Consider the following 20,567-nt stretch of genomic DNA (forward strand, 5'->3'; position numbering starts at 1 on the left):
ATTTAGTAATACGATTACAATATTTAATATTCTTGTTCTTCTATTTCTTATTGCATGCATTTACGTACGTATGTATGTTACATATGTAGAAAGAGGGAAAGGAAATTTACACAAAACCTTACTAACGCTTTTAGTAGGATTGATTTTTCTTCTTTATTTTCATATATTTCGACAAATTTTACATACACACAGGTTCAAACAGATCTGATATTCCATTAAAATAATCGCAATTTTGTATCATTAAAAATAGTCTAAATCAGACCGTGTTTAGATTCATTTCGCCTTCAATTGAACCGATTGGCTTGAATTTGCTCGATTTTCCTTTGGTTTGATTTGTTCGATCAGAATTGAGCTCTAAACAGATTGAGCGAAATTGAGAAAGCTCAAGCTCTTCATGTCATCCAAAGAATCGATCATAACAATGAAATTTTCCGTGATTCACTTGATCAATTTTCTGGTTTTAAATTACATTGAAAACTTCGGAAACCAAACAAGATGATGAAAAAGAGGTTTTTTTATTAACAGCCTAATATGGCAACATTGCGCTTTTAGATCCGACAACACTGGAAACTATGTATGTTGTCATACGTACTAAATAGATGGTGCTGAAAACCAATTCATCTTTTAATATTGTCGGTATAGCAGACTATGTAACACGAAATCTTATGTGGTGACTTTCCACTCCCATGGCTCGTCTGTGCAAGAACGATTAGTTTAATTGCATTCAACTTCGATTCCAATCATAAATGGCTTCGTGATGTAACGTCACCCGCGGTCGATAAGATAGGGCGCGACAAGAAAATGATAAAACGGAGGGTCCAGGCTCCGCGAGCGCGACTGGTCTGCCGCCAGGCCCTGTCTGTGGTTTTATCCGTGAACGATTCGAGCAGGGAGTGAAGCGTTGCAAGCGTGTATCCTTCCAGGCGTAGCAAAGAGGCAGAATTGCCACATTATATTGACAGTAGAACCAAACGACAGCGAGTCTAACGACATACACGTATACAGACACCCGCGTACATGCACACGTTCACACATCCGCAACCATACAACAAACCGCACATACATATACGTCCATACAATGAACCACAGACATACGCACACAGTCACAAACACACACACACACACACACACACACACACGCACACACACTTGAAACGCAAAAAGAAACACAAAAATACAATAAAAAGAAACTCACGTTAGGGCTTTGTTCTGACGGCAACGGATGATTGTGGGTGTGTAGGCGGTGTTCGCCAGCTGGATCCCAGAGATCACGGAGCTCGCCGCGAACCGCTGCAAGTACGGTGGCCAGTACAAGCGTGAGCGTGGACGCAGGTACCCCATAAATCCACCTACGTGGAAGCCAGCCAAAGATACCCCTTGAAACTAGCCCCCCAAACTATTGTCCTTGTAGTCGCATAGATGCGAGGAGGAGCGAAGTCGATCTGGATAGCAAAGTGACCCGTTTACACCCTCCTGTTTCACGTGTTTTTCAAATATCTCGGACATTTTCCGACTTTTCTTCGTTGCGTCGCAGTTTTTTTCTTTATCAAAATCTAGGAGGGTGTTCCAGGATTTTCAACGATCCAAGGACCATTTTTGCATTTTCAAGCGGACGATTATCATTTCATTATTTTCTTCATTCGTGAGAAATTTTTCAAACGTACCGATCGTTCTGAATATTTTTCCCCCCCAATGTTTTCGACGAGAAACGGGTTTCTGCTATCCATACTTACTCTCTGACTGGCGTAAATGTTCCTGAACCCTCACCCCCCATCCGTAACTGTTAGAGAAACTCGCATCCCCGAATTCTGGAATCTCACCACGCCCCTAACCTACCCCGACTCCGTTTTTATACCATTTCGCTCTCACTGTTTATTTTTGACGTACCTTGTGCTGACTCTCACCGCTTTTCTTACCCACCATTTTTTGAAACCAGTTTAGTAACTATATATCTCGGTAACACGTGCTGGTATGCTTGAACTCTTGTGAAAAAAGAAATATACACACACGTGTTTTATTCTTATATCTACACACATGTTCTATACACACTATAGTAGATCAGATATCAATATGTGTATATATATACACACAGACTATATATATACATATTTGTTGTTGCATATCTCTCTCTATTCTATATCTTTCTCTATTTCTATCTTTCGATCTATTTATCTGTTTGCCTATTTATTCATTTCTATCTTTCTCTGTCTATCTCTATCTTTCTCTCTTTCTCTCGTCTGTCTTTTTGTTTGTCTGGTCACAAAGCCATCTACCAACCAGCCACTTGTTTATCTGTCTGTTTATTTGTATTATCTGTACATCTGTCTTGATCAATCCTTAAAACAATTGTTATATAGAAATTACACGTATACATCGCGACGTGTATATGACTGCCTTACCGCACGGTTTCTTCTTGGAATCGACCGCATAATCGACGCCGCGAGATGTTGCGAGAGACTTTCGCCCGCTTCCCGCCTAAATGCTCTCTTTTCGCCTCTCTCCCACGATTTTTCGAATTCACAGCCTGTCTCCTCCTAGAGAGCAACTCTTCTGCTCTTGTTCAAGCGAGCGATTGCCAATCTGCTTCGGCACGGAGCAAATATGCGCGCGAATCTTGCCCGTTGACTTGCTTCGAGACCGGCTGGTTACGCGAGACCTGCTTTACCGACCTATTCCCGCCACGCGCGTGCGAATCTCTCACGAAAGTCTCTATTATACTCTCTAATTAGATTCAACTAGAGAACTGCTGTATGATTTATGATTTAAATACTCGCCGATTTTTTCGATGTTCTGGAGAATTGGAAGATTTCCATAGCGAAAAACTCTGTGTAAGGATGGAATGACGCCATCATCTGGGTGATTTTAAAGCGAAGGTAGGCTATAGTTCCTTTTTGAGTAAGTATCACACCGGGAGAACACTGCATAGCTTAATGAAAATGATCTTCCGAACTCCTGTTCAGTTATTCTTCTGTCTTCCTATTTTCTTTGTTTTTTTTTTCTTGACATTTTCTCTCTACGCCCACTGATTATTTCTATCTTTCCTGCAGAGAGCGACAAGTTTAGATAAAAAGTTAGCTGTTCAATTTTTGATTGCACACAGCGTTCTGGAGAGAAATGAATTTTCTTAGGAACTCTGTGTAGAAAGTAAAAGTCGTTACGTTAATGAGACGACGGTCATTTTGATGGTTACACTCATGGCCTAAACTGTTCTGAATCTTACTTGTAATAAGCGCTGTTCTTCTCAAAATCACTCTGTATAGAGTCACTGCAAATATCTTAGGCTATTGCCGAAATACGACTGTTTAATTCACTCGATAAAAAATATTGAAAACGCCTTAGGAAACGGTAACGTTACCGTACGATGATAATTTATAAACATATACTAACTTTTCTAATCAATTTATGTTCGAATTGTGCTAAAATGTGGAATTATATTTTTCAAGGATTTGCAAAAATGATAGCACACTACAAATCAATTTTTAATTGTTACTCATTATGATAAGTTTGCAATTTTATGCTTTAGAATGTCATTTCTCATGTTTCTACATAATTTGACGATTGAATGACCTTGAATGTGAAAATTTGTAATTACTGCGGAAATTATTCGCGAATTTCTTTAGAAATCACTTTATGAATTTTGTCCATTAATTTTGCGATTCTTGAAATAGTGCTACTTTTTAAACTGTTGATTAAAGAAATATTCGAAAGTTGGCAAATGTACGTAGATTTTTGTGACTGATTATAGACATATACAGTGTGCTATCATTTTTTCCCAAAGGAAATATTCGTCACAAGATGATGATGAAGGTAATAGTAGTTACACAATACTTTTTATTTCACATTCAGGTTTCCAACTTTGAGTAGGCGTTATTGATAGATTTTCATGTGCTGATTATCAATCCGTAAATTTTTTTAATTTCCATGTATACTTTTCACGAAAATAACTTTTTAAAAAGAAATGCGAATTTTCAACTTTGAATATGTTTTGCAATTGAACGGTAATGTGTACACAGTTCTAACTTGTGTTGCACTTGTGTTATGTGGACTCTCTTGAACAAGATAACATAATTTAATGTCACACTATAAGTACGAAATCAGATTGAAGAAATGGTTAAATTGAAAAGGGCTACTACTGGCGTGGCGAGCCTAGCAACACTATTTCATCTATGTTTCGAAACGAAACATAACTTGTGACATCTGACCAACGTCATCCGCAGGTTGAAAATACACTGTATTACCCGGTGCTATTAAATTTTTTGCTACATACTTCGTTATCAAAATAAGTTGGAATACATCCGCAACAATTCACTAATTTTAGATGTCCTGCTTAATATAACATTAAACTGTTATATTGTTCAGCAGAGTTTAGAAAATACTACTACACCAGTTAAAATTCTATAACTGTTACCGTTGAGTGCAAAAGTTGAAAATATACATTTTTTGAAAGTAGATTTGCTTGAGAATTATACATGATATTTGAAGAAAATTTATAGAGTCAAACTCGGCTCGCGAGAATCTATTAGATAGGTGTCTTATCAAAGTTAGGAACTTAAGACACAATAAAAAATCTCTGTACAGTATAATACATTATCATTTCGAAATCATGTCGTTTGTACATTATCAACCACCATACTTTTTCAATCACCTCGCTTTTCTCCCTTTCACCATTTATATTTACCGCCCCTGTCACCTGACATTTTAGGAGATCCCTCGCGTGTCCCATTCCGTTCGAAAAGTTCGATTGCATAATACATGTACATGCGAATGAGTGCAGATAAATAATAGATGTGTTCTTCGATCTTACCGTTTGGTCCAGAGGTCGGCGAGCTTTTTCTGGAAAGTACGGCGGACGGTGCAGGTCAAGATACAAAATCGAGGATATTCTGCGTGCACATGGACATGCACCCGATAGAACAGAATATACATTTCGAAAATTTCCCTATTGGTAATAAAAATCGAGGAACATTTGTCAGTAGATTGCGGATTTTATGCAGTTGCGATATCCACGAGTGCATCGCGCTGCATCGGGTAGAATTCAATTTTGAGTTTTATTCGATGCAGCATTGAATTTTTATGCAGTTTTTGTGGATTAGCAATAATTTATACTTGCATAAATGTCCGCAGTCTAATAGTGGTCAGGTCTGCTATGGAACATGATACGATAAACTTGGGATCAAAGTATCAAGAAATGTTTTTATTCCATTGGAATGAAAATATCTTGAATACAAAAAGTGACATCCCGGCTAAAGAAGGATTTCGAGATCGGTGTTCGAGACATTAAGGAAGTACTTAGTAATTGCCCAATTAACTAGGGTTCTACGTAACCAATTTAGATATTATTTAAATTATGATTATCATTAGTAACCATAAATAATCACACAGAGTGCCCTACCTGAAGCAGTCAGCCTTATTCTACACTGTTGTTAGGGAGGAAGTTGTTGTATTTTAAAGGGGAAAGTAACCTATGAGTATGAAGGTCATCTCAATCATGTACCGTTAGTAATCCCGAAATGTGAATGATTTTTACAAAAATTTTCAATTTTTCTCACTATTTTATATGGTCACCGTGAAGCAGAAAATATAAAAAATTAATCTAGTATCGTAACACCTATACTTGACTACAGTACACTAAAGTAGTCTATAAAGTTCAGAGACCCCAAAATTTGATATAGAGGTGTGTCATGATAAAGTAAACTTCATTGAAGCGTACTGACATATTGTTTCAAACAATATATGCTCACTCTTAAACACCTGCAGCTGAAGATCACAATAAACAAAAACAACGGTTCATTCTATTCCAAAAGAATTCCTAAATTATAAAACAAATAATCTTAAAACTTGAAACGTCCTTCACCTCATACAACTAGATTCCCCACTAGAAATACAGTAATTTCCCCCAAAAGAAATTTCTTTCCCAATTAAGGGTGACAGAGTCAGGTGGCGCATCCTGAGACCCGAAAACCAAAATGGCGAGGGTGCAGCGCGTGCGTAGCGCGAACCTGAACGATGTGATCCCAAAGACCAAGATGTCCTCTACAGAACCGGTAGCACTCGATTACACACGTTCGACACGCGTCCAGAGGTGATTTTCATTAAGTTGATCAGCAGCGTTAGCAGAGAGCGTTGTAAAAAGAGCTATAGCCGATGCCATATTTTAAAATCACCGTCCACGAGAGCAGACACGCTGTCGAGAATGTCCGTCGTTTGAACGACCATGATCGGAGCTCGACGAGACCGACGATCGCTGCGTCCCCTCCCCGAGGGACGCAGGCCCTACCCCCGCGAGACGGCAACCGGGCTAACGCGCGAGCCCTGTCCCGTGATGCAGCCAACCGAGCCGCGGCTAGGTCGTCCGACGATCATGGCGAATCGCTGGCCGGTAGATGTGGCCAGTAAAAATGCGCGAAAGGAGGAGTCGCGGCATAGCGGGTCGCGGCCGTCGTCGATACTTTCGGGGCAGCCATAGGCGGCGAACCAGTGGGGGGTAGAGGAAAGTATTGGCGACCCGTGCGGACAGCGATTTTTGTTTTCTCTCTTTCTCTCTCTATCTCTGTTCCCTCTCTATCTCTCTCTATCTCTTCACGAATTGAGTTTCTTGGTGGCATGCGATAGTGCTCTGGCTAGCCTGTAGACTACTGTAACGACCGAAGGCGGGACCCATCCGCGCGGATTGGCCTATCTCTTTCTCTCTTTAGGGGAGTGAATTCTGATTTGTTCCTGAGTGAAAGAGGGGAGAAAACGCCTCCCGTCGTTCTGTCGAAACCACACACACACACACGATTTTCTCTTGCTTGATATATAAGGTTACTTGGCACTTAAGAACTAGAAGCGCAGCAGTAGAGGGGGTGCAGGCGGTAGGCACATGCGGCTGCTCTTTCCTAGGGGATTTTGATCAGTAGAAATTGCACGTATTATTAAGAGACCAGACTTTTGCTGCATCTACCTTCAGCGTCGAGCGGGCCGAACGCGGAGAAGGCGGACGCGTGAACAAGCCGGTTCGGGGCGGGTCCTACCGGTAGGCCCCGCCCTGCCAACACTACGTTCGCCCGGTCTCCTGTTTCCTCCCACTTCTTTCGTTTCCAATCGTACTTTTGTTTCTTGGCATGATGGAACAAATAGCGAAACCAGTTGAGCATGACTTGTCACTTGTTCCGTTCGACGTTTGCCGGGCTAGCAATACCACTGCCAACCCTACGTCTTAAAAACGTTAAAAACGTCCTACGTTTTTTATATTCTTGTTCAGTTTTTTCCATTCGGTTCGCGAATTTAGAATTTTGAAACTGAGTGTCGGTGGAATTAGAATATATTTTGAGCGCATGCGTACTATCCGTTAGTGTTGTACAGGGTGTCCCTATATAATTGGCTATGCAAAATAATAAAACAACAATGACGAAGCAATTATTTCCACTATTTTATTTTCCTTGATCAAGATCTTTTCAAAAGTACATGTGAATTTTTTGTCGAATACTTTTTTTTCGAGTAAAAGGTTGTGCTAGTCGTTTTTTCCACTATTTTAATAGCAGTGCCAGCAATTTGGACGTACAATACAAGTGAGACACCCTGTATATTATTTTGTAGGGTCGCGAAATCGTAAGTGAAAATTTGTTAGCATTCAACATAACATAATTCGGTGAAAAAAAATCGGAGAATTATGCACCTACGCATATTTTAAGGGACGAAACTTCTGCTTTTGAGACGCCTACGTTATTCTTTGAGGATAATTTTTCACTATGAATCAAAAATTTACAAATTTGAATGCCTTAATGGAATTTGAAAACATTTTTTCCAATCAATGTTATCATAGACATGAGGATTGGCGTCCGCTTATTGTAGTGATGTTATAAAGTTTTGTGTATCTACAATCGTTTCTTAAGGGAAACGTATTTTAAGTTAAAATTTAATGGAACGACAACAAAAAATCGTACATCAAACTTTCTGAATTCATCTTTAAGAGGGCTTTAATCTTCAATAATAAAAAAATGTATTAAATTCCGTACAAGCTTTTAAATCTATAAAATCCCTATGGAAACATTGCTATCAAGATTTCCAGTGAAAATATGTTTGCAAAAAATAAGTCAGTGAATTGAAAGTGGAAGCTTCATTCTTTAAAACAAACCGACGTACACCCTTCACCGATGTTTCTCCACAAAGCTATTCAACAATGTTTCACCAAAATCTCAACGTAATCTAAATCTCATCCAATTCTATTAAATTTTGCACAAACACTTTGTGCGCTATTGAATCATTTTCTAATTCCACTAACATTATCTCGAGTCGATCCCTTCGCTGTGGACTCAGTGCGTCCAGCAAGATGCATATTAAACGTTCCTAAACGCTCTCGCGAATCGCTACGTCAAGGAAGCAGGAGAAACGCGCGTGAAAATTTGAACGGTGAGCTCCATTCCCGCGTTTCCACGATTTACGAGACTCTGTCTCATAATTTCACGTGACCCGTAACTTGGCGCTTGCGCCTGGATCTCGCGGCCTCACATGAATCGTGAATATACGCATGCGCCTCGGTCCCACGTGACTCGTGAGTCTGCGCGTACACCTCGGTCTCGCGATCCCACGTGACCTTTGAATCTGCGCGTGTGCCTGGATTTTGCGGTATCATATAACCCATAGGTCGCGGTCTATGGGCTTAATTTCGCGGTCTCGCGTCTTAAGGCGTCTCATATGATAAGAAACAGAGATTGTCTGACATCGATCGGGTTTCAACCGCGCGGATTTCGATAAAAACGGAATGAGTGGTGCTTATCGATCGCAGCGCACAGCCTTCTCATCGTTTCCCGCGAAACGCTCGTTCGTCACCCCATTCTTCGCTCAAACACACAGATAGTCTAGCTTCAGCCACACCGAGAACAGTCTCTCTCTATCTCCGACCCTCTGTTTCAACATTTACCACACACCCACACACGCACACGTGCACATAGGATCTACGGTCACTTCCGGGGAACAGGCGCCATTCTTTCGCTTTTTGGATAAACAAACGAGCGAACGTTCGATTCTGTACAGATACCTGTGTATATATTTTGTATATACGTACGTGCGCACATACTGGATGTCCATCTTGTACAATCTCCGTCACTCGTCGATGTTCGCACATATTTGTATGTGCATGCATGTACGTATCACTCGAATTGACGCTCGTCGACCGCCCCACAGACCTCGAAGAAAAACGAAGTACTGTGGGATTTGTTTCTAAAAATGATTGAAATGATTGGAGGAAGAAGTTAGGGCTAGAATTTTGGGCTGCAAACATTTTTTACAAGGGATTTTGATGCTGCTTAGTGTGATGGAGAATCGGAAAAAATTCGACGTGTTTTTTTAATCAACCAAATTTCATATAAGAGGTGTAAAAAACACCCTTCGAATTTAAGGAATGAAAAATGAATTTTTAAACATCTCGAAAACTATTAAACCTAGAAAAAAATTCAAAATTTTGAGATTATGTTTTCGACGATATATTTTTTCGTGTAAGCGGATTTGTGATTTCCAATATTCCTTTATCGAAATTTTGTAGATGGCGCCTAAAAAGAATAGTAAGACTTCTTCTGTTCATTTTAATTGTTTATACGGATGATGTTCTGCAAGAGGTTATTGTTCGAGCTAGAACTCCGCGTTTTGAGAGTGGCTGTTGGCTCTCCTTGACGAAAAATAAGGAAAGTGTACATGCGTAGATTAACACTAGCCCATGTCCCAAGAAACACTTTTCTTTGATTGCTTATCGCCGATCGAAATATCAGTCATGTTACTGTAACGCGATTACGCTCACAGACTTCGTTGCCGCAGACGTACCGCTTTGTCACTGTGAAGGTATTTTATCGTATTATAGTTCCGAATCAATAGTGTGCCACGAATAAGATAATATTAAATATCCAATGACAATTATATTGTTGTCCAACCGTAGAGGGTGTTACAAACATTACCAGAATGTCTCTACGAATATTAAAGAAAATAGTTTTGCTGAAATGTTTAATTTTCGATGTCAAATTCAATTTAGAATAAAAAATGTATCTAATAAATGTTCATTCCTTAAAGGTAATTTTTTAAATGATTAGTTATGATTATACAAAATGTCTCGTTCGAAGTTAACATCCAAAATATTTCTAAATAAAGAAAAAATAAGAAAAAAAAAGATGAGAAATATGATAGAGGAATAAATACTTTCAAGATTATTTTTAAAATCTTTTTTTAATATGAAAAGTGAAATTTTACTTTTCATTATCAGATACAGTATTATTGAAATATAAATGTAAATTTCAAATACCCTGTATAAACTTATTTGTATCACCAAAGAAAAAGAACTAGGTCTATCTAGGTTATTTTAGGTCTCATAATTTTTGAAAATTCCTCGAGTTAAAGCACCATCTTAAGGGACATATACAGCATGATTAACATAACTTGATCTCTTAAAATATTTCACTTATCTTCGATGGTACAAAAGAGTTTAAAGAAATAAAGAAAACTTTTGATCATCATAATCATTGCGGCGTCGAAACAATTTCCTTCTTTAAATACTTCTCGACCATTAAAGAGGGATAGTTTAAATCATCAAGTTATATTCGCCCTGTATTAATCACAGAATGTTTTATTGGATTTCAAAATCATCAACATTTTCTTATTATTTTCTTATTAGAACTGAAAGATTTAGACCACATCTAAATTTAAATTAAAATACGAATTGATGATTCTATTATCATATAATAATATGAAACAAATTAATAAATATGCAAGATCAATTCTACCAAAGGTCATCTCAAGGTCAACTATTACAGACTTCAATTTATCCCCTAATTTGCTCTAGTGTTAAAATGGTGTAAACATGTGATCCTTTTCGAACAAACACTTTGGCTTTTAAATCTGATGAATAACTGGCCTTAGGAAAAAATGTTCTCCACCATTACACGAGTTATCCACAGTGGCATAAATTCGTCTCGAGGAATTTTATTCTACGACCATAAACAATGAAGATAATTATCTAATTCGTGGCAAACGTGTACGTCGGTAACAAACCTGACGGTTCATTTACCGACCAAGGACAGGGCCGATTGGCGACAAAAGCATCGTAGCGTGTCGGTATTTAGGGGGTAGCTCCGGTGCGTTCCCTCGGAGAGGAGGAAGAAAGAGATCGACGCATAAAGATAATCGCGATCGCTAAAACAGAGAGACAGTTCTCAGCTGTTTCTACCGATCTACAGACCCGCGTACGTTAGCTTGAACACAGACGAGCGGCTCACCACCAACTAGACGCTACTATCGCTCGCTAACTGCTCTCTAACGGTCACTCGACGACATCTACCGGTAATATTAAATTCTTTGCGCAGGGACATCTGTTCCCTGTCCTTAAGCTCCACGCGGGACAGCCTTGCGGCTTTTTGACCTTGAGTACGTTCCCTGGAACAAGGTCTGGTCAGGCGAATGTCCATGCGCAGTACTGAGAGGCAGAAGTGGTGCACGACACTCAGATATTAAAGGATCTAGCCAGCTACACGATATAGAGAAAACGAATGGAAATATGTGTAAACAGCAAAAACGAAACGATTGAGAAGCGTACGCGTGATGTTCAGTGAATATACATATATGACCTACCTGCCAATGGACTAGGTAGACGTGTCGGCACGTGTAGTTGTCGTTAGGCCTAGGTGTAGGAGTGTAGGACCTAGGTGTAGGTAGCCTACCTCCCCGCCCTTTATTTGGAACGTGATCGTTTTATACTATTTCTACATAACCGTTAAATATTTGGGCCGTGGCACTTATAGTGGTACAGCACTGCTAATCGTGTCTCTATGGGTAGCCGCGCCGCCCGGTAGCTGAGCCAAAACTTACTTATTCCGTTCATAAATGCAAAGTCTCCCCCACCCCCTCGCCACCAAACCACGCCCCCACCCCCACCGGATGATGAGCAAATTATGGTATACAGACCAGCTGATTGGACGCGAGTATTAGCAAATCCACTCTATCGACGCAACGAGACGATACCGATTATCCACATAGCACGACCAAAACCTATTAAAAAAAAAAAAAGAAAACTAAAAAAAGTATAAAAGAAAACAATTGCCAACCCTGTCACACAAGTGTATTGATGCGAATGTTGTGTTTTGTTCTATTCACGTGGTGTAGGCCATATTCGCCAGTTGTATCCCCGAGATAATTGACCTGATCGGGACGCGAAACAAGTATGGCGGCACTTTGAAGAACGAGCGAGGTCGCAGGTGAGAGACACAACCAACCAACTAGCTTTCCCGAGTTGAGCCACCTTTCACAACCCCCAATTACTGTCAACCACCCGATATATACTTTCTCGTATGATAACATTCTTGTACATTATTTAAGTCTGAATCCTCCCACACGACCCTTCCCCCCCCCCACACACATATACACAACCATGCCTCCACAGCACGACACCATCGTGTGTAACACCTTTTCTGACCGTATGCACTTGGTCACACGACACCACCATACACAGATACTTACAGAAACACTGTGCCTTGACGTTAGTTCCCTCTGTACACAATTCTGTTCTTGTTCACGGATATACAGTACACTACCTCCATCCCCATCATCGACTACGCACACCAGAGAATACACACACACTTCCTGAGCTGCCCGTTATTTCTTGTTATATATACATTTATATTTAGAGTACAGTGTTAGAACCGCCAAAACGACTGCAGCTCCATACCTGCTCTTCGTATTAGTTGTCAGTCGACGGTCGCCAATCCCGACACAGTCCCCGCCCACCACAACATCCTCGCCTCCAAGCAACACCCCCCAACCAACCAGCTAGTCCAATTGTCACCACAGTTTACCGATCCCAGCAACTGGTGTTAGCTTGTTTGTTCACACTGACTGCACTTGGGACAAATACGGCTTCAGTTTATTAGAAGAAGAACGAGGAATTGCGATGATTAATGATCCCCTGGGCAAAGAAAAGAACACGTGGTATCTCGCAGGTGACACATGGACTGAGATATTGGCATTTCGTGGCACTGACCAGCATTGGCTGAAGCTAGATAACTAATAGCTGCCTCAAATTCCTCGTTTCTTTGTTCTTCTACTTTGAGTTGTAGCTGATTCAATGGTCTGTCGATAATTATTTGCATAGTTACCAGGTAACTCAGTCGCCTGTTGCATCTTTGATATAGTTGTTGCTAGATCAAGACCTCCTAGTTGATCTGCCAGTAAAATGTGTGTTGTGTCTTACCGACTTTAGTTATTCAGTATTTATTTACTGTAACTTCATATATACATTGATAAGTTACATGTTCACTTATTGCTCCTGGGTCTAATCTTCGTTTGTAACACACAGGATAGATTAATATAAGAGCTGTATTTTTCTCCGAGTGCAAAGGGTCAATGTCCAGCATGTACCCTGCATATCCAACAGTGAATGCATATGTTGCACACATAAATATATACAAAAATGTACAACTATCTACATATATATATATGTGTGTGTGTAAGTATGCGTATGTGAGTTAGGTCGTATTTCCATATATGTATATATGTTCAGTTCGATACGGCGTATCATATTATATATCATGGTATATATAATATTATTCGATATACATGTATATATATTTATACATATGACCTAACACGACCCTTGTGTGTAATAACCTTGATGTTTTAGACAGCATTGATTATCGTTTTTACGTGTATTCTTGAAGAAAGGAAAGTGGATAAGTTAACTTCTGCCTTGGGTTGTACCATACAGGGTGGGCTGTTGTTACATTGCTGTGTATTAATCTGTGTATATTGCCAGACCATTCTCTGTGCGATATTACGCATTTTAATACGATAATACGATTTTCGTTTTGACTGTCAACTTTCATTTTCATATCTTAGGTCATCTTCAACTTCCTACCAATATTTAAATTGTAGAACCAAGAAACTAGTTATACCATTCATTCAATCGACTATAACAGCTTGTTATAACTTTGTAAGACGTTTATTAAACGAAGGTATGAAGAAACATGATAAGTCATAGCTATCCCCTAGCTTATCACTAGACTGCGGATATGTATGCAAATGCATATTTTTATAGAAGACAGGTAAACCAATGGGGCCTGGAGAGAAGTGTATATCATAATTAGGTAATTCCAAAAATATATTTTTATTTTGTGTATTTTGTATACCGCTTATGTTTTGCATAGTGCATATTTTTTCAAATTCTACATATTGTTTGTGCATTTCTTTCATATATTAATAATCAAAAATATAACAATTTCTAATAAATATCTATCTTGCTGAGAAATGGTTATTCATATTGTCACGTGATAAGATTATGAATCACAACGAGGTATGTATACACTTAGTATACATGTATACATTGATATATGTTTACAAGAAGCATTCCAAATATATAATTGATTGATGAAAATATAGAAAGTATTACTGTTACACATTGTAATGCAAATTACAAATAGTGTCAAATATTATATAACCATTCTATATCTGATAATAATTACAGTGTACTATTTTCAATATATTTTGTTTATACTTTGCATATTTTTTGTATATTTTAACATATAAAATTTGCATAAACATCCACAGTCTACTTATCACTTTACTTAGCAACCATCATCACACCAAACATTTCACAGCATACCAAAAATTAATTAGAATTACACTAACCATTTAAACTAATTAAAGGATACTCTTTGTAACAGTTCCAACGACCCACCCTGTATACGCTTTATATATGTACGTGTTCGCACGCATATATAAAGTTGTATGTATACGCATATGTATATTGCTAACCATGACATGTTATGCGTAGTTTAGGTTTGATGAAGGGATTATCAGTGAGCCAGCAAACGAGTTAGATTAGGGAAGAGTGATGTAATTACACCGTCCAACAAATTTTAACTTTAACAAAGTTTTTAAACTTTGAAAGCTAAGATTCGTTGGATGGTGTTATGTGTACGTTCGTTACGAATGGATCATCATTCATGGCTTTGTGTCGGTATAAATATATTTTCTGTGAAATAACCAGAATACCACAAACACTGATTAAACGTGAACCAAGTCATCGATGATAGAACTGTCAGTATTTCCTTTGGCCTTGAAACATTGAGAAGTATATATTCTATCAAGACGATGACCTTAATAAATGAAATTCCACCAATTTTTATCAAATGGTGATAAAAGAAAATGGAAAAACAATTTTTTAGCATTATACGTTATAATCTTTCATGATTATTTCTTCATCATAAATGTATAATCTCCTGCCGGTGATAAATTTTTTCAAATTTACATTTCTTTTGTTAAACGTTTTCAAATATATCAAAAGTTCCCGCCAAATTTAAACATCCTCGTTGCACTGCAAATCTAGCATTGCGTACGTATTTAAGGAGGAAGGAAAACAAGCTAGCCTTTACTTAATGTTTAATAATAATTGTAACGATACTAACCTTATTTAACTATCACTTTAATTGCGTTTAACTTTCACTTTCACTGTACTCAACTGTCACTAAACAGATCATAACCTATCATTGGATCAATGCACACTCGACCACTGAAATGAAACTTACCTTACTCGTTCACAACATTATTCACTATCGTCTAAAGTCACTGAGAAGTATCATTCACTGTAAAAGACGGTTACCAGGGCATTACTTTACACAATTTCCTCAAGTAGCCGAAAATTCGGCACTTTTCGGTAACCAATTTCCAGTGCTTCTGCGCCTTAAATAAGTCCCAAATAAACGTGGCCGTGGAAACCTGTATTCAAATGCGCATGCGCACACGAGTATGAATGTGTTCAAACATTCAATTACGTATCTGACCAAATAAAACTAACTTTTTGAATGAATTTAATTCATAAAATGGTGTACATTTCATAAATTTCGTTTTCTGTTTTGTTATGATTCAAATTACAAATGCTTTTCAAAGCTTCCCATTTCTGCAAATGGCGGGAATTCAAATGCTAACAAAAGAAAATGTTGCGTAATGTAAGATGCTTCTATCGTAAAGATGAATTCAAATATTAACACGAACATGAGGACAACCGTCTCCGTCTCTTATGACGCGAAATTCAGAAACACTAAGAATGAAGTCGATAAAACAAATGATCATAAAAGAGCGGAATTAGTATACACACTTCTCCGGTTTCAAGCCAAAGGTCCTGGTTGTTCTATTGACGACTCATTGTTTGCGGCCATCTTGATTTTCTACACACATTCGAAAACTGCCTCTGACGTGACCGTTGGTCGTAGCAGCCGAAGCGCAACAGGGTGTCACTAATCGGACGTGTTTTACCGACCGTTGCCATGAAAATTTTTCGAGGCGAATCTTCTCGTCCAGTTGCGTGGCATTGCGTGGCTTTTTTTGACGATGCGTACACCGGCCCGTGGTCTCACGTAGAGGAGAATCGACACGCGACACGTGAGACCTCTAACGAGCGTCCTCGGGGTTGATTGTTCCACGAACGAGACGTATTTTTATGAATTGACAAGCGTAGAGATTACACACAACGTCCGAGCATATTCGACGGTCGGTACCCATTCTCTCTCTCACTCTCTCTTTCGCTCTCTCTCTCTCTATCTCACTCTCTCTCTTTCTCTCTCTCTCTCTCTCTCTCTCTCTCTCTCTCTCTCACTACATCTCTCGCTCTCTATTTCTGTCTCTCTATCTGTCTCTCTCTCTTTCTCTCCCTATACATGGGCAACTAGGTCCACCGGATCACACCGTGAACCCTCTCCGTCGATTGGGTAGACTCATCGAGTAGTTTTCTACGTGACTTCGATATCATACACACACTACACGATCATTGACATTTCTACATCACTGCCCAACACTTACCTTTATATCCCGTAATCAAGGGACGGTCCCCGTGGATCTCGATGCGCCGATCGCGAATCTGAGAGATGTTACTTTCTAAACTCAATTCTTGAGAAATTTGATTTTGAAAAAAATCATATTTTCAAATCAATGACTTTTTATGCTGTAACTGTGAAAGGTAAACGAATGTTGCTTATACCGAACGATTCTGAACCCCGTCTCCCTCCCCCACTCCCCACACACAATACTATTTTTTAAATAATATTATAAACATTTGAATATGCATTATTAATACATCAATTTTTTCGAATACTTTTAAATACACTTTAAAAAACAAGGATCTGTGCCAGAATCTAATTATACATATAAAAATACCATCGTGCTCAGGAGAGTCTGCAGAATGGTTTCCCGTGAAGTACGTTCCCATAACTTCTACAGCGAAAACGCGACAAATGCTTGATTCCGAAAATACAATTTTCTCAAAATTAAATTTCTCGAAAACCGAGGGCGATAGAAGGAAACGGTTTTCAGATTCGGGTTTAGCATATCAAACTCCATGGGAGTTGCCCATTGTTTATGGGAATACAATAAAAGAAGTTGAGATTTGTTGGACATTGTGTTCAGAGAAACGTCAGTCCCGTATGATAGAGTAAAAGTAAAGAACCTATTGTAACGTAGGGCTTCCATGTCGTAAATTGTATATGTGTTTAGGCCTATGTTGGATTCAGTGGCACGTGAGCTCACGTTGCACGCCCTTGATTTGCCGGGTGCAATCAAAATGCGAAAAGACAAAGAAAAAAAAACAACTGAAAACAGACGCAATCAGTGCAAAACAGAGGGTGTCTGCTGAGTTCATGATGAGCCTCGCATTAAATATATATTTACAGAGTAGAAGAAAGTGGAGCATGGAATGATCATGGTGAAGTTTTTGTTGACGCAATAACACAATTTCTCACCTTTAGGCACTGTTTATCTGACTCGCTTGTAACAGTAAGAACCATAATTTTAATTAATGTAATACGATATATATATATATATATATATATATATATATATATTTATATAAATCGCACGTAGAATTAACATCAGTTTAGAAAACGAGATTTTGTGCTTGTATTTGACTGCAAGGATCGAGTACACGAACGAGCCTGCACTCTACTGTAATTTTTCTATTTATCTAATTCTTATCACCTTTCGTTGTTCAAACCTGTATACTCCTGTTATTTTTTTTATCTTTTCTCCACTCTCTTCTGTTTCCACATTTATTTGTATAGTACAGATATATTTCTTGTCTGTGTGTATGTGTGTGTGCGCGGCGCTTGTGTGTAGTTGTTCGATCACATTAGTTGGTTAAAACGACTTACACACCAAATCCTATCTCGCAATTCCGGTAAGTTTAGCTCATTAATTATGTAATTATATATATATATATACATTAACAAAGGTAAATTTATATACATACAGATGTATATGAATATACAGCGAATAAAACGCGAATTTTTTCGTAGATAAATGTTTCTTTAAATTGCCAGAGGATTCTCCTGTTGTTGTTCTTTCGCTTTGTCTTTTTTTTTGTCAATATACATCCGCATCATTTGAGAAATTCGAACAACTGACACAGAACTTCCATACTCGATTATATTGTTATTGTGGCAGCAGACTAAATTGGCATAAAGAGAGCTAAAATTTCGATCTTTTAACGATATTCACGTTTCTCTCTCTCTCTCTCCTCCCCCCTTTCTCTATCTCTCCTTATCACTTCTTACTATCTATCTCTCACTCCTCCTCTCTCTTCTCTCTCTTTCACTTCTATTTCTCTCTTCTCGCTCTATTTCACTTTCTCTGTCACTCCCTCTCCCTCTCTCGCTCTTTCACCCTCTCTCTCTCTCTCTCTCTCTCTCTCTCTCTCTCTCTCTCTCTCTCTTTCTCTTCCATTCACAGCCGTGCTTACACCCTCGAGTTGCATCGCGACACAAGTGCTCGCTCTCAAGGACCGGGTGTTCAAAGTAAAGAACAAGCGAAAAACGGAAAGCGGTGAAAAAAAAGAGAAAATAAAAAAGCGGTAGCCTCGGCACACGGAGAGAGAAGAACGTAACGAAATCGTTAATTGGTTCAAAACATGTGTAATTACATATATAGAGCGTGTACATGGTAGTTGCTTGTAAGGTTCTCTCTATACTTTTTTTTTTGTTACTTTTGTTCGACACGCCGACCGAGCATCGACCCGGGAGCGGAATCTAATTCGTCCGTTGTGTTGGCAGACATATTGTCGTGTGTGGCCACATCACCTACGAATCAGTCTCGCACTTTCTCAAGGACTTTTTGCACGAGGACCGCGAGGACGTTGACGTGGAGGTTGTCTTCTTGCATAGGTATGAACAACCATACTATTTTTGCCGTCCGACCCCCACCCTTGGTCCCACGGGGTTCTGTGTGATCTACTTTTTACGTTGGAACAGTTTTAAACGCCAATCTTTCAACCCTCGCGTGATGGCACATAAAGATCGGTGACCGGGTTAGCCGTGGCCCACGCCGGCAATACTGTATTCTGCAAGTAGATCTAAACAAAATAGATTAGTACACGTAGTTTCAATTCTTTGTCTTTTTGTTTTACTAAAGTTTATATCTATCTCAAGTTCGGGTCTTCAGTTACCCAGCCATCATCATTTGAGGATTAGATACTAAAATGGCTCCACAACTGCACGGTGTCTTGACTCTGCATCTTCAATGTTCTATTTCCATCATCTAGAGCGTTATTGAATCAAATTTCATGGGTTAGGTTCAACTTCTAGGTCCGCCATTTGCGATTAGCTAACCTGACAGTCAACAATTAATTAGGCTGCAGTTGTGAAGCTGTTGTCGTAGGATTCAACTAATTATGCGAAGGCTTAAAACTGTTCCAACAATCGAACACTATGTTTTGATGCAACTATTCTATTGTATTTGATTCGAGCTGCAGCATATTCATGCGAGAATTAACATTTTCATAATTTCTCATGATAATAATATTAACTTCCGTAAAAATTTTTAGTATTTTAGTATACGAACGCATGAAATCTGCAGTCCTCTTTACCGACGCGATTGCGCAGAGCTCATGTGGAATCCTAACTTCAATTTGCGCATTCTAAATCCAATCCAAATTTAATATCTCCGCATAATTTTGTTTTTTGAAATAGTAACATCTTCTCACCAATATTTACGTTAAGTGTGTAATGTTACTCGTGTAGCGATATGAAATTAAGTAAGTCTACTACTGTAATGATGTACGCAGTCATTGGTTTGAACAACGTTGTTAGGAGAGATACATGAGAGTAATTTTTGTTTTTTTTTTCTGTGGTAGTAAGGCGAGCATAGGTCCGTGTAGGTGTCCCATTTGAACATTTGTTCCGTGGATGAGTGCGCAATGGCGATCAGACTAGATTTTCATGAACTTGTTGTATTGGAACCTGACCAGAATTTTATTAACACTTTACCTACCAGAAGACTATTAAAATGATTCTCAAAGACTGAATTACGTCAAAAAGAAAATTAAAAATAATTCCAAAAGAACTTATTTTTTTATACTGAAAACATATTACTACATAGAAAAATTAATTATGAAATCCTTGGATATGAATCATAAACATTTAATCACTGACTCCTTGGACGATAACATGTGGGCCCATTTTCACACCGCCCTTTAAAAAACTACTTGAATACTTCGTTTAACTTCTCAATATGTTTCTAAGGACAAATATATCGATATTTCCAAAAATCCCTGTTTTCTAAGGACTAGTCAC

General features: G+C 38.7%; 1 protein-coding gene across 37 annotated transcripts in view; it reads left to right on the top strand.

Annotated features, from left to right (window-relative positions):
• The window catches only part of Slo (calcium-activated potassium channel slo), a 152,704-nt gene that overhangs the window by 65,985 nt on the left and 66,152 nt on the right, over positions 1-20,567 (top strand). For 29 of the 37 annotated variants that reach the window (XM_076796155.1, XM_076796119.1, XM_076796128.1 and 26 more), the window contains exon 7: positions 19,050-19,160. In XM_076796155.1, the coding sequence (XP_076652270.1) occupies positions 19,050-19,160 (111 nt within the window). Of the gene's footprint in view, positions 1-12,123; positions 12,216-19,049; positions 19,161-20,567 lie in introns of all 37 variants that reach the window. The other 8 variants (XM_076796152.1, XM_076796120.1, XM_076796134.1 and 5 more) reach the window with 1 other exon arrangement.

Source organism: Halictus rubicundus, chromosome 11, assembly GCF_050948215.1.
Source record: "Halictus rubicundus isolate RS-2024b chromosome 11, iyHalRubi1_principal, whole genome shotgun sequence".
Classification (NCBI taxonomy): domain Eukaryota; kingdom Metazoa; phylum Arthropoda; class Insecta; order Hymenoptera; family Halictidae; genus Halictus; species Halictus rubicundus.